This window comes from Mycteria americana, chromosome 3 (genome assembly GCF_035582795.1).
Source record: "Mycteria americana isolate JAX WOST 10 ecotype Jacksonville Zoo and Gardens chromosome 3, USCA_MyAme_1.0, whole genome shotgun sequence".
In the NCBI taxonomy this organism is placed as follows: Eukaryota; Metazoa; Chordata; class Aves; order Ciconiiformes; family Ciconiidae; genus Mycteria; species Mycteria americana.
Genome location: NC_134367.1, coordinates 79496244 through 79511002, shown reverse-complemented (window position 1 = coordinate 79511002; position 14759 = coordinate 79496244). Strand labels below are relative to the sequence as shown.

The following is a 14759-nucleotide window of genomic DNA, read 5'->3' as shown; positions in this document are numbered from 1 at the left end:
AGAGACAGACTCTTAGACCATTCCAGGTACAGAATGAAAGGCTGAACTGTTGCAGTGCTCCGTCATAACCCTGTACTCCCAGCTCCAAAAATTCGAAGTCCGTAAATTGGACTCTTAAAATCCCCATAGGATTATCTTTTTTAAAAAAATCTCTGAAGCAGTTATGGGCCCTCTTACCTCTACCCTGCTTTATGCACCATTGCGATACACTAGTTTTGTGCCTTCAGTCCTCTCAGCCACCGCGGTGACGGGGAAAACACCGTTTGTTGGAGAGGAAGCAGAGACTCGCCCATTCACCTCCCGAGGGCTCCGGGTGAAGGCAAGCAGCAATCCAGCCACAGCAAGCCTGCCGCCGGGGTGACAGGGGCTGGCAAGGCCGCTTCCCTCCCGCCAGACCCCCTCCCGCCCTGCCCTCACGGACGCAACTGCTGGGGTCGGCACTGCTCGGCACCGCCCCTGGGCCGCCGCTGTCCCTGTACGGGGCGGCCCGACCCAGGCCGGGGACCCAGGTCCGAGCGGACGCACACAGGCACCGCGTGTGAGGGCCTCCGCCCGCCGCACACCGCGCTCCTCGCGCCCCCGCCGCAGCCCGGCAGCAACCGCTGCCCGCCCAGCCCCACCGACGCCCCTGACACGCGCCACTGAGGGGGGCGGAGGGAGACACCGCGGGGGGCGGGATGCGGCCCTCGGCGGCCAATGGGAAGCCAAGAGCCGCCGCCCTGCAGCCAATAGCGGCTCGGAAAGCCGTCGCGCGGCTCTCCCCTGAGGGCTGCAAAGGAATGCCGGCAGCTCAGCCGACAGCGACCCTCCTCGGTGCGTTTTGCGACAATTTCCCCCCTCCTCCCGCCGCGGTGCTTTACGGCACCCTGCCTTTCCCCCTCCCCAGGACCCTCACCCCGGTTTCGGAGCCCGGGAGGAGGGAGGCGGGGCCGCCGCGGCCAATAGGCGCCGAGAGCGCCATGGTGACGGAGGGGGCGGTAGCGTGGGCGCTGCCGTAAAGCGGGCGCCGGGCGCCGCGCGGAGGAGTTGTCACCGACGCCGGTGGTGGCAGTGCGCGAGGCGGGTGGGCCGGGCGCTCCCTGCCGCCGAGGGCCGCCATGGCGGGGGCGCTGGGCCGCAAGGCCGTGGACTATGTGCGCAGTAAGGAGTTCAGGGATTACCTGATGAGGTGAGCGCGGGTTGGGGGTCGTCGCCGGCTGCCGCGCCCGCTTCTGCCTCGGGCGGCCGCGCCCGCCGCGGGGGCGGGCGGCAGGCAGGCACCGGCGTCCCTTCGCCGACCAACCGCCCGTCCGTGCTCCGCAGCCTTGGGGCGCCCGAGACGGCGGTGGCCGGGCGGCGTCGTTTGACCTTTGCTGGGCTCGCCCTCGCCGGGGGTTGGGCGGGCGGGGGGGGGGGGGGGGGGTTGGGAGGGAGGAGCCCGGGAGGCAGCGGGCGACCGTGGGGCGTGGGACCGCCGGCCCGGAGGTGCCACGGGGGTGGTGGCGAGGGCGCGGGGCCGCCGTGCCTTCGCGGCGCCGATGCGCCCCCGTCCTCGCCTCGGCTTGGGGAGGCTGTCGGGGCTGTCCGTCTCCCGCCCGCCCCACCCCGGCGAGACCGGGCTTGACCTTGAAGCGAAGCGACGCGACGCGGTTTGAAAGTGCCGCGGCAGCTGCGCCTCCCTGTGACCTTTCTTCTCCCGGCTGTGAAACCCGGCGGCTGCTTCCAGCGCGGAGCGCTGCCCCGCAGCGGGCGGGCGCTCGCTGGCGGGCGGAGGTGGCAGCAGGCACGGCAGCCGGGGCACGGTCGCTGCGGCGAGGGCAGAAAGAGCTCTGCCCGGTTGTGGGCGGAAGCGGGCTTGGTACCAGATGCAGTCTTAGGACCGCTTGCTTACCCATCCTCAGAGATTTAAATAGGTGCTTTTTTCAGAGGCTTGTTAAAGCCCCGCTTCCATGGGAATGTGGCTTAAGTCGCCTCCCAGACAGCTCAGTCCTTTTGTCGAGCTTCGGTTTGCGTGCTGTGGTAGGGGGTCTGGCACCTTGAACTGAAATCACAAGAATGCCTTAAAGATACGGTTGCGGCGCGCTGGCTTAAATCTGGTTGAACTGCTGTATAGGAACTGTCTCAAGTAGGCAGGCTGAAGTTTTCTTGGCTGACAAGCAGTTTGACAAAACTGAACAAATAAGAATGGCCTCTTCTCATAAAGGTGGTTGAGCAACTTTTCACTATAGCTGTTGCTTGCTGTTCTACCTACATCTATTGCAACTGATGTTTGATGTTGAGCAAGCATGTAGGAGGACATCTGTTTATCTGAGAAACTTAGTCTTGGTTAAAGTAGCAGAAGGTGGTGTAAGCCATCTTCTATGTTATATAACAATCCCAAAGGAGGGGTGGTTATATAAAAGCTCGGTAAGCAGAAAGGTTTGTTTGACACTTGCAAAATCAAGTGCCACAGAAACGGTGGGGCAAAAAGATGAGTAAAATATGAGAAGGAGGATAACATCCTTGAAGCAAAATGAAGAAAGGTCAGAGCGGGCTTCTATGTGGACTCCTTTTGAGAGTCTTGAAGATACTGTGTAAGCTAGATAGATGCATTTTAGTGTTAACATTTAGTTAGTTGTACCAGGATTCATGAGAAGCATGTAAATGCCAGTAAAACAGCAGTCTGTTTCTTAAAACCAGAAGAGAGAACAGCTGCTTCTGAACACCACCAGTTACTTGCTGGAAGTATCTCTTTCCTTACCAAAGACTGAAAAGGTAGCTGAAATAAGCCTTTTCAGCTGTATTTCAAGACTAGGATTAGGATGAAATAAGCTATCTAAAAAGAGCATTCCACAGGATTCTACCTTTGTGGGATGGGTTCTGCCTTGTTATGTACAAAGATACCTGCTTATTTATACTTCTGTTACTGGGTGTGTCATGAAGGGCTGAAGTCAGTTGCTCCATCTGATATGGCCTTTCAGCATTGTTTCTTGCTTAGTAGGAGACAAGTGTCTAAGTTGTTGACTTTATGTTGAGTTTAAAATTTAGATTAACAATCAACGAAAGACTGTAGTCTGTCTCCTCCGTAGGAGAGATGGAGTGTGTATACTTTAGAGCTGTATCTCTTTACATTCCTTCCTGAAGGCTCTTGCTTCCCCAGACTGCAGGAGTCTATCCTGAAGAAGATTCCCTTCCTGCCTTGCTCACAGAGCAAGAGTTTCTTCAAAGCTTTGAGTCTATGGTGTCTGTTCTAGAAATCAGCATCTAATCACTGCAGTGAAGCAAGGCTTTACAAATGTGAAACTTGTTTGTGGGAGACGACGAATTGAGATACTGTTGGTGATACCAGTGTTGTGTTTTGAATTGCTTGACCTTAAATAGAATAACTGAAGTTACCCAAAGCGGTGGAATTGAATGTTCCATTATTATGGCTTGGGGCAATCAAAACTTGCAGACTTCTATTGGAATAAGTAGCTTTGGTTTCAGCTTCATAACTTGAAAACATGAAAGCAAGCATAATGAACACGTGCTGCTTTTCTCAGGTGGATATATCTGGCATTAGAACTGCATTACATCATGGGTTAGCTTTTGGATCTTGCACAAAGAAACAAGATAAATTACTTTTAAAACTGTCATTAATAATTAAATGTTCTGTCAGTTTCACATCTGGCTTCTCTCAAGTGGTGATTAATAGGGATCTGAATAACTGTAAATCATGTAAGTATAAATTTACCGTAACCATGTCTTAATGTTTTAAAGTAAGCATGTAAGCTGTAGGTAGACATCCTGCTTCTCGTAAAATGCAGCAGTAAAGTTAAAACTAGCTGATTAGCATATGAAAGCTTGGTAGCTGTACACATTGTGAACTTAAAGTTGCATTTTTTTCTGTAGATCCTAAAAATGTCAGCTATCACTGAAGTTGTGTTATCTAAGCCACTAACGGTAGGCAACTGAGCCCTCTTACTTCCTGTCCTAAAGATTTAAAACAGTATCTTCTGAAAAGCATCCAGTAAAACAGCTCTTCTCTTCTCTTGAGAGAGAAAACCTATAGGCCACTCCAGACAAGCTCTGGCATCTTCTTGCGGTAGAAGCCTAAATTACTGTAGTCACATAATGAATCCCAAGGAGTCCCAAAATTTTCTGGTAATAGAAAAATAAGCATGGAGATTTCTATCTTTTGGGGCACTTCTGAAATGTCTCTTCCTGATGACTCAGCAGTAATGCAAAGGTACTGACTGTTAATGTAGACAGCTTTGAAATAGATAGTTCATTCCTTTTAAAGCTTGAGCACTTATGTTGACATAATCTGTCTAGGACCTGTCTTTTAAATGACCTTTAAAAGAGGTAGCATCAGTGGTATAACTAGAATTAGCTGATCTTCAGTTGTCCTCATTAGTAAATCTTTAAACACAGAACTTAAAAAAATGTCCTCTACTGGTGTGTGCTAGAAACTGAAGGACACAGTGCCTGCTGTCATTGTCTTGTATGCTGTGAGAACGGAACAATCTTCCTCTTGCAGAAGGGTAATACTCTTTCCACTTAAGGGATGGCAGCGTGGGGGAAACCAGTAGTGACAGTTCATCTATATCTGCAGACTGGTCTCTGGCCTGTTAATATCCTCATTGCCAGTATGAGGAAAATACATGCAACAATTTTGGAGAAATAAATCTTCCCCAATATAGCCTTTTTGGAATGGATTGTAGTAGAAATACAAGGTATTCATCAGCTGATGGTTCCTCTTGTGATGTCTAGATACTTACACAGAAACTGAGTGAGTAAATCCAACAACTGTTGTCCACAGTTCTGGAAACTTTAGTACAGAGTGTTCCCTTTGTCAAGGGATTGAATGTAGTTCTTGGAAACTACTAATTTGGAATGGTGTCACTTCAGGAATAGAGGCATGCACTTGCTGTGGAATCCTTGCTATTAGATATGGTGCATTTGTTGCAGCTGTATTGGCTACAGAGCTTTGGGGCTGGATGCCTGCTTCTGGAATAGTCTATATGACCTTGATCAGCCCTCTTCCAGGAGTATAATAACTGTTCCAGTCTCACGTGGATGTGAGGACAACCTTGCAAGACCTTAGCCACAGCTGCCTACTCTGTTAAAACAGCAGTAGTTTGATTCTGTTTTAGGCTTTCACTTGCCTGAAAACAACTTCCACTTTAAAAATAAAGGCTGACTTCTGTTGGCACAAAAATGTTGTGCAAAGAGACACATTTGAACTTGTTTAGTTAAGGCTTTATGAAAAAATTGAAGCGTGCTCTTGTCTTGTGAACTTCAATTAACTATTGCTGTAGTTCAGTTAAGAAGAAAACAAAAAACAAGTCGTTAGACTAGTCAAGGACACTCTAACAAAGCATCTTGAACCAGCCTGTGGCTTGTAACAAAGGCTTACTGAAATGCACATCCAGTGTGACTTGCTAAGTCGACCTGACTGTTCCCATAGCTATTTGTAAAACAGTGCTCTAAGAAGATGGAAATCAGCGTGAGGGAAACGACTGTTACGAAGTGTTCCATAGCTCGGTGCAGTGGCAGATGAGCAACAATTGGTCAGCAGTAAGTTTTCTATTAGTAGCTGGTTTCTTATAAGTCATAATTCAGAACTGAGTCCTATCAGTATCTTTGTTAGAATTTGTAAAAGTTCTGAAGCATTTTAAAAGGTATAGTAGCAAACAATCTTAACTATATGCTGTAGTCTAGCTTTCATGCATAGATCACTAAGTTATTACATAAATAAATTGGTAGCTATATGATCACTTAAATGAACCCCATACATGACTGGAGTGTAATTGCATGTTAGATCACTGAAAATGTTTGGTACAGCCGTTTGGTCACGATTGGCCTGAGCTTAGTGACAGTAAGATCTCTGGCAGCGTTTGGTTTGACCTACTTCTGTAGGTATACAAAGAATTCCAAGTGACTTCTTCAAAGTCTCCACAGAGGAACAGTAGCTGTTTAGTTTTGTCATGGGCAAACCTTGACTGCTTTTGGCATCCCTTTAAACTAGTTGAGGTGGGATCTTGGACACTTTGAAGTCTACAGGGGATGAATGTCTTCCACAGACCATAATAGGATTTTATCTTGCTAGGAAAAAGGTACTTGAGCAGCAAACACCTGTCACAATGACAGCTCTTGAGGGAAATGGGATTGTTAATACTGTTAATCAAGGTTAATGCTGCAGCAGTTTCCTGACTTCTACCTATCTTCTGTTTGTGGTACATTTTGTCGATTATGAAAGAAACTAACTTTTTTTTTTTCTTTTCTTCCATGTGCTTTTTGAATGGAAAACAATGATGGCCCACTCAAACAGTACGGTAAGGAAAGGGAGGGGACTTCTGGCTTCACTTTCTCCCTGACTTCAGTAACTTGCAGTCTTTTTTGCTTCAGCACTGTTATGACCTTGCCTGCATCTGAATAGCATACTGCAAACCTCCAGGAGTGATGCATTAGTAATATTTATTCACAAGTCTGAGGTTAAGGTGACCAAACGTTAGCTCCTTCAGAATGTCTCCTAAAGTAATCACTACAAAATTAAAGGGGCTTCATTTTTTTCCCCCCATACTCTTTGCTAAGGAGATCAGATCAATCTGGAGCCATTCTTCTGCATAGCAACAATACTGGTACATAACTGAACTACCTGGCTTATTTTTAACTAGCTTTACTTCAGATAATAAATGGTACCATAACTCACTACAGACTTTTCTCTCCTTCAGCCTTTGTTTACTCCTGAAGCTGGGAGTGGGTATTTTATGCCTGTTACACTGTGAATCATAATGTTATGCTCTTCTATGTAGACCAAAGACAAACTATAGGTGTAGTTTAATTCTTGTGTGTGGAAAGTTCAAAGGGCTGCCTGCCTGGAGGCACTTAAAACTGGATAACCATCTCAAGTGGGAAAGTTCCAAATCTACCTCCCTGGTCAGCAGAGGAAAGTTACTGCTGTGGTGCTGCTGGGATGTGAACTGATGATTCTTCAGCTTGTGCAGCCTGAGCTTGAAGTGGTCCATAGTCTATAGTGTATTATTTGTTTATGTTCTGATGGCAGCTGAATTAATTAAAAAGGCCAAGTTGACTTGATTTACCTTTCAAAAGGGAAGTCACCACCAAGACTCTCAAAGCTGTAATTGTTTCATAGATTCAAAAAATCAACAAGTTTAGAGCCTTAAAGACTTATTTTTCTGAAACTACAATTGTTTAAATTTAAATTGAGACTCCTGAAATGACTGTAAAAACCTCACCAAGTACATGTACTGCCTCACCAGTTAGCTTTTGCAGTCTGCTTTAGTGTGGTCATGCTAACACAAGTTGTCTTGCTGTCTTACTGTGCACATAATCATGGTTATGTGACTAGATGTTTGTTTCTGGTCCTCCTATTGTCCTTTAGAACTATTTAAATAGCTACATTAAAGCCTCTAAAACAATATCCTGTGTGCTGCTGACTTCAGTTTCTGTGAATGTTCTTGTTCTGTTGCAACATACCATGTGTGTAAGTGGTATTATAGGTACATTTCTTTACACTATCTAACCATAGCTGTACAGTGTAAATACCATGCAGCCATGCAACTCTTTTCAGTTATGCCATGTTATCTGTGATGTGCTTGAGAGGCTTTAACCATTACAGATGTCAGTTTCCCTATCAGTAGGAATATAGTAAGCAAATGCATTTATTGCACTCTTCAGAATACTCTTATTAAATCTGAGTTTGGACCAATGCATGTTCTGTAGACACTTGTGGAAATACTACATTGTTTTGCATATTGCACTATAGTTAAACTATCAAAACAGTATGTACAACTTAAAGTCACTTTTCTCTATACTTTTTTTTTAAGTTACGTTTCTTGTATTGCAACCCAAATCTGCAGGAAGCAAGTGTGGCTTTTAATCTTACTGTAGTGTTACACGCTAGTATCCAGACTGGCAAAAGTATCTTGGAATTGAAATTGCAAGAAACTTAAATATCCCCTGCAATTCTAAATCACTGTAATATCTGCAGTGTTACAGTTAGGGGAAGTGTCAAAAGAATAGGTATAGTTGGTATCTGCAAAGCTTTTTCTTGCAAGATGCATCTCTTGCCATATCTAGCCAAGTTACTTTTGAGCATCCTTAGTTTCCCATGAGGAGAAGCTGATGCAAGTACTGCATGTATCTTCTGTGGAAAGAATTCTACTGAAGCCTTGTTACTTGTAACGGTAGTGGAAATTGGACTCATGACACTATTTTTCTCAGTTTGGAGTCTTTTAGACAATACCCATCAAATTGACCTTTCATCAGTTTTTCTGACTTGATTCTTTCCACTTCTTGTCTCTGTTTTTCTATCTGTGTACAAACCTGTAGCTAACTGCTTTACTCTTACATCTGTCTAATCCCTGAGCTTTAGGTAGTAACTAAGTTGTTTCAGCAGTTGCAGATGAAGCTCTAGGTAACAATTTGGTTTGGTTGCATGGCCCTGCTCTTTCAAAGAGATGGTGCAAGCACTTGGAAGAAGATACTTGCTGAGCATGTCTTCATTCTCAGCATAACATGAAAACAGTTCCAATTCTTCACTTCAGCAAGTCGTTGTGTTTTCATTACATTTTTGAGGAGCCTTATTTGAAAGAGATGAATGCTAATTCTCTGCACAGAAGTAAGCTGTAAATCTGAGGAATATTATATGACTATACCAATCAGACTGCTTAATGATGGCTGAGGTGTAATTACACAAAATTGTATTTCAGTGGTCTTACAGTAGTTCCTCTCTAGTCTGCAAGAAGACTCAGAGTGGGTTCCTCTTTCTTCCCTCCTGAAGACTAGATCCTGCTAAAAGAAGGATTTAGTCTTTCTCCCTTACATCAAAAGTAGTCCCTGTCTTAATTTGGAATTTTACCCTTAACCCTGTCCTCTGAAGCTTTGTGTGGCTAAGGAAAACTTTAAGAATACTGCAGGAGGTCTGTGTTTCTGTGTAACTTTATTTTCCTTTTCCCTCTTCACAGCACTTTTGGGGGCCAGTTGCCAACTGGGGACTTCCTGTTGCTGCTATTAATGACATGAAGAAATCTCCAGAAATCATTAGTGGCCGAATGACATTTGGTAAGACAAACTTCTTGTCAGTAAACTGACTATGGGACACAGACTCTGTCCTTCAAGGAGTGATATATTATTAGTTGCTTGCAAACTTGTGATCAAAGCAGATACAGATATCAAATATCTTGTTATAAAACTTCAGAGGTCACTTGAAAGGTGAGGTACTGAAAAGTTGCAGAGCTCTTTCAGAGGGCTTTCCAGTAATTTGGGGGGACGGAGGCAGATCTTGAGTCTTAGCAGTTTTGATCACCAGACTCACTCCTAAAGCATAATACTTTTGGTATCTTATGCTACTGCATGCACTGGTTCAGAATGCATCTCTCTACACAACTTTATTCTTTGTATCAAGAACAATGATGCCTTGTGGTTAGTGTGAAGCTTAAATATCAACACTGACAAAGTGCAGAAATGGTAATGCTTGGTCTGCAGGGTGCAAAAAGCAGCTGAGGGAGGCAACTTTGCAAAGCGGTTGCCCATGAGAGGCTAGCATGACTCTTAATGGAATAGAGTGAGAATTTTTAAATGCATAAGCAATATTTTTTCCACCTTTTTTGGAACATGTATAGCTTTTGCCTAGATGTCTGTCTCTGTATTTTATTGTTCAAATGCTTCTCTAGGATCATAAATCTGATAGCTTTAATTTATTAGCTTAATTTTGGCATTATGTGTCTTTGTTAACTCAGTTAATAACTTAATTCTGAGTAATTCTTCTCCCTGAAGCAAAATACCTTTGGGTTAAGGAAATTTATAGCCTCATGCTCACTAGGTTCAGCTTAGAGTAATTCAGTCTCTTAATCAGCTTCCTAGAGATGGAAGACCAGTTTGAATAGTCTCTAGTATAGTGCAGCTGTTTTGCAAATAGTGCTTTGGTCGCAGCTACCCAGCTCAGCAAAGCTAAGGCACTTTTTGAATTTTTGTAAGTATGTGTATATATATATGTGGTGTGTGTACAAATATTTTTTTCCCATCTTCTAGGTTCTGTACCTAAAAAAAAAAAAAGGCTGTTTTCCTGAACAATTCATTTTCTGATATTTTTTTCTTTCTTTAAGACTGTCAGAAAGCTGAAAATAAACTTTGCAAAACTAGTGACTTTTTGGGTTATAATTTCCTGTATTTACATGTACTTATGGCAGAATAGACTAAAATTGTTTCTAGTCTTCCTGGAAAGCAGGTAACAAAGCTTTATGCTTCTGAATGTAAGAGGTTTCCCTCTCCAGGAAACCATGAAAAGTCCATTTTAGAATGTTCCCAGTAGAAACTGTATTTAAGTAATTAGTATTTTTAAAAATACTCTGTCCTAGAAATTGTCAGAATAATTGTATAGGACAGGCCATGTCTCATTGGGATTAACTCTTACTGTCTGGCTGAGATAGTTTAGGCAATAAATTAAAAAGGCTTCAGTTGCATCACAGGAAAGCATATGAGGAAAATGAGTTTTTGTGGAAAGCTGCAGCTCTGTAGATTTTCTTGTGTAGCAAAAATTAGCAAAAACTGTTCCTTGTTTTCCTGCATTGGATCCTCAAAGTGGACAGATTTGTAGGATTACTGGAAAACTCAAAGGCAGTGAGAAACATTCTACTTGTCATTACATTCCACTAGTGTGAAAATTAAGCCTCAATAAAATGCAGATATTAAAAATAATCTACGAACAATATCTATCATGTTTTGCAGCACTGTGTTGTTACTCCTTGACTTTCATGAGATTTGCCTACAAAGTGCAGCCGAGGAACTGGCTTCTTTTTGCATGCCACTTGACTAACGAAGTTGCACAACTTATTCAAGGAGGACGACTGATCAAATACAGGCAAGTCCCTCTTTAAAAAGGGGAAGTCATAAACTGATGGCTCTTGGAATACTCTTAGTGGCTTTTATCTGTGGTGCAAACCCCTGCATGGTTTCTGAATTTGTTTAACTTCATTACCTTTTGCAAACCTATTAACAAACTTGTTGTCAGTAGGCTGAACTATGACTTCTTGCATTGCATCTCCTTTGAAGCTTCTGAGGGGTGCACACAGAAAAGGCTGAAAACCCTTATAGTCATGGATGTAGACAGGACTTTCAGCAGCTGCTGGCTATTTTGGGGTTTGTCTTGTATTATGTTGATTAGTCCACATGTCCATCTCGGTAACTAATTCCTGAGATGGAAACACCCATAAAACTGTGAAGGGGTTGTATGTCTGAAAGATAAATCAAGCAAAACCTCTCTAAGCTGACTGTTCTATATATGGGGTAGATCCAACTGAGTGTGACTGGGGAACAGACTGCAAGCAGTCTCATACCCTCATTACGTAAGCAAGTAGTGCAGACACTGCCCCAAGCAATCCTGATGAGTCAGGATTATGGCTTTTCTCTCCTCCAAGAAATCCATGTGAAGCAGTGAGAGAATGAAGCCTCCTGAACTATAAATTAAAAAATGAGACTGAGCAAAACTGCAAGTGGACCTGCCTTTGCATAAATAACTGGCCAGGTGTCCTTCATTCCTAAAGTTCTACTGTAAGTCCAGATTTTTTATAGCAATTGCAGTTCAATATTCACTCTTACAAAAGCTGTTCTTCTCTTGGCAGGATGGAGAAAAAGAACTAAATATCTAACTTGAAATAAGCCAGGGAATGTGTTCATTCTGAATTACAACCAAGGAAGACTGCCATCTACAGTTGCTGTGACAATTACAATGGGGATAAAACAGAAACACCTATTATGACCATGACCCCACCAAGAATCCTTCTACTAATTTTTTTTATCTTGCCTTTTAAAAAGTACTATTCAGCAATGTAAACCATTGCTTTTAAAGTCTTGCTGCCTTACAGGTCCTTAATTAACTACCCTTTTAATAAATAGTCATCCAAATAACAAGCAATATTTGAAAACCAACTTTTTTATCTAACAGTCTACAAAAGTGGCCCGTGATGGTTTGACAAAACTTGTTTTCAAATCAACGTGAACAGAGGTCAGTACAGAACTGTAGGTGGTATCATTGTTCTATGTATTAACATATTCTTAAAAGCCATTTAACTTGGGTGCATTCATTCCTATTCTGTGTCTTTTTTTAACTTAAGCAGTGGCTTGCTAATCTACAAGAACAAATGTGTAGATAGGCAGCCTGGAAGTGACCAGCTTTCCCTCTTCCCTTACTGCATGCTTTGTCTCAGTAACGAGACTTAATTAACATACATTTTTAAGTCGCACATTATTTAAAGAAGACTCAGAAAAGCAAAAGCATAGCACTGAATGAAGGAAAGCAAAGAAGTCTGATACTGTTCTTAAAGAAGTTCTGAATGGATTTTATTTTCTTTCTACTGTTTGAGTTGTTCTAGATGTATGTAATCCTTATACAGGCAAAAATGTAACTTGTTTGGAATCTAAGATCTGAAGGACACAAGGTGCCTTTCAGTAGTTTTTGACTTCAATGGGAGAGTGGCTTTCCTGCATGACCTGCCTGAAAGTTACATTGATGTAAAGATACAGATGACAAAGAATGTATGTGATGGATGTTATTTCAGTGCAGTGTTTTTGAACAATAAACATGTTCCAAATGGCAATAAATCCCTTCAATATTTTGAAAAGTTTTGTTTATCATATTGTGATACCAGATCCTGAAGTGAAATTTGGAGTGTCACTTTACTGTAACAGCATGAAGCAAAAACAGGCTGAAAAAGTAAATGGTATTTCCTTTGTATGTACTGAGTTTAGGCAAGTGTCCTCTGGATCCCAATACCTACCATTTCTTCCCCTCCACCCTCCCAAGGAAAAGGGGGTGTGGGTACTTGACTGAGTATTCCTGCCATGATAGGCAGGGTTGAATTCAGGGCTTTCACTATGCTGAGTAAATACTACATATTGTCTTCTAGCAATTATAAGATAGTCAGTTACAAGACTTGCTTTAATCCTAGGTTGATATTGTGTTCCCAAGTGCATGATGGCTAAATTTTCTAACAGGCATACAAGAAAGAGGCTTGCAGGGCATGCCCTGCTGGATGGGTAAAACTAGTACTGACTACTACTTGTTGCTTTAGAAAAGTTAGTGCATAAAGCTGCCCCTTCAGTACTGCCATCTTGTCACAAAAGTAGTCATCTCTCTCCCTCCCTATCTCCTGGGATAGAAGAAGCATTAGACTTTTGTATAAATCACTACTGAGATACTAGCAGATAAGGATAACTGATTATCTTAGCACCTTACAGTTTGTTATCTTATTTCTGGAGAGAAAATAACTTATAGGTGAGTTTGAGCTTCATAGGTATGAAATGTAGTGTTTTGGGCTGCTCTTGGGTAAAGCTTGCAATAGATGGAATACTCTAGCCTCACCTGGTGAGGTGATCACTGTTCATTAGCTGCCAATTGTCTTAACTTCCCTAGGGAATACCGTTTACAAGAGTTTATCTTCTCTCATTTTCCTGATAGCTGCCTGCACTGTATTTTCTCATGTGTTTCCTTCTACCTTTCCTTTCTTCCCCCCATCCATTCACTATGACAAGGCTCAAGTTCTTTCATACTGGAGTAGCGCAAGAGTGAATTATGGGTGGAAAGTGGGCTGTAACTTGCTTTGATTAGATTTTAAACCAGTGATGCTTCCTGCAGTCCATACAGGCTTCTACAAAACAGGGAAGGGGTGGAGTAAAGCATCTTTCATGGGACTTGTAGGGACAGGGCCCAGTCTGGGATGGGGAATTGGGGCTGGGGTGGATGTTCCACAGACTGTCAATCTGCCTAGTGACAAAAAAGTTTCTATGGGCAGAGTGCCACCAAGTGGCTTCTGTGACCTGTGTCCTTCAGAGCATTATTTATCAAGCCATTTCCATACCATTTCTTTGTTTCAATAACGGTGCTTTGGGAAAACATAAAAAAAAAAAAAACCCCCAAACAAACAAAAAAAAACCCCAAACTAAACCAAACAAAAAACCAAACCTTAAGGAGGAGAAATGAGAAATTATTGCAATAAATAATTGTATAGTTAATCTGCACCTGGTTCCTCTAGCACAAAATACTGAGACAGATTGGCATATGGCCATTTTGGGATAGTGCTGTCTGAAGTAATCCAAAATAGAACATTTTAAAGAGACTCTGGAGATTTTTATATTCTTGAGTCTGAATAACTTAATGGAGCTAATAGCTTTTTTTTTTTTTTTTTTTTTTGGTCAGGTAGCATTGGATAAAAGAATGGGGCTATGCCAGCTTAACTGAGTAATAGTAATACAAAGTTAGAGCTTAGTATTTGCATTTGACTTACAAGATTATAGGGCTTGTCTCATGCTGTTATTCTGGAATAGCTATTTGGTTTTAATTTCACAGCTTGCTTTAATAGTAATAACTTTTCAACTGTAGGATATGTCCTGCCACTAGAAACCTATGCTGCTCTGATCCCACACGCTGTCCTGTGTGTACTGCTCCTGTTCCACCACAGTAAAACTGGGGACCACATGGCCTTTCCTGTCTTGCTGCAGTGGCTGCTGCTGCTGCAGTGTCAGCTGCTGCCTCCTTTCATGTTTTCAGACAGGAAAGAATTTCTCACCTTTCTGAGCAAGTGCTGCTAGTCTGCTGGTAAGGAATGTGACACCCTTGGGAATTCAAGTGGGAGACGGTACCAGCTAAGCTCTCAGATGGGGAATCTGTTGTTCCCAATCTTCCCCCAGTTTGAGCTTGAGCTCTTCTGACCCACTTTTCTTCAAGAGGAGACTTAGACTATAACTTACTATGGCATTAAAATAGCACACAATCTCTTCTGCTGTTGCAAGATTAAGTG

At 42.9% G+C, this 14759-nt stretch overlaps 1 protein-coding gene across 1 annotated transcript; it reads left to right on the top strand.

Annotated features, from left to right (window-relative positions):
* Window positions 1-817: 817 nt before the first annotated feature.
* MPC1 (mitochondrial pyruvate carrier 1) lies at window positions 818-12573 on the top strand. The gene is made up of 5 exons (XM_075499115.1): window positions 818-1168; window positions 6272-6275; window positions 8931-9027; window positions 10693-10825; window positions 11586-12573. Exons 1-5 carry the CDS (start codon window positions 1098-1100, stop codon window positions 11602-11604), a joined length of 324 nt encoding a protein of 107 aa, XP_075355230.1. The 5' UTR covers window positions 818-1097; the 3' UTR covers window positions 11605-12573.
* Window positions 12574-14759: the final 2186 nt, after the last annotated feature.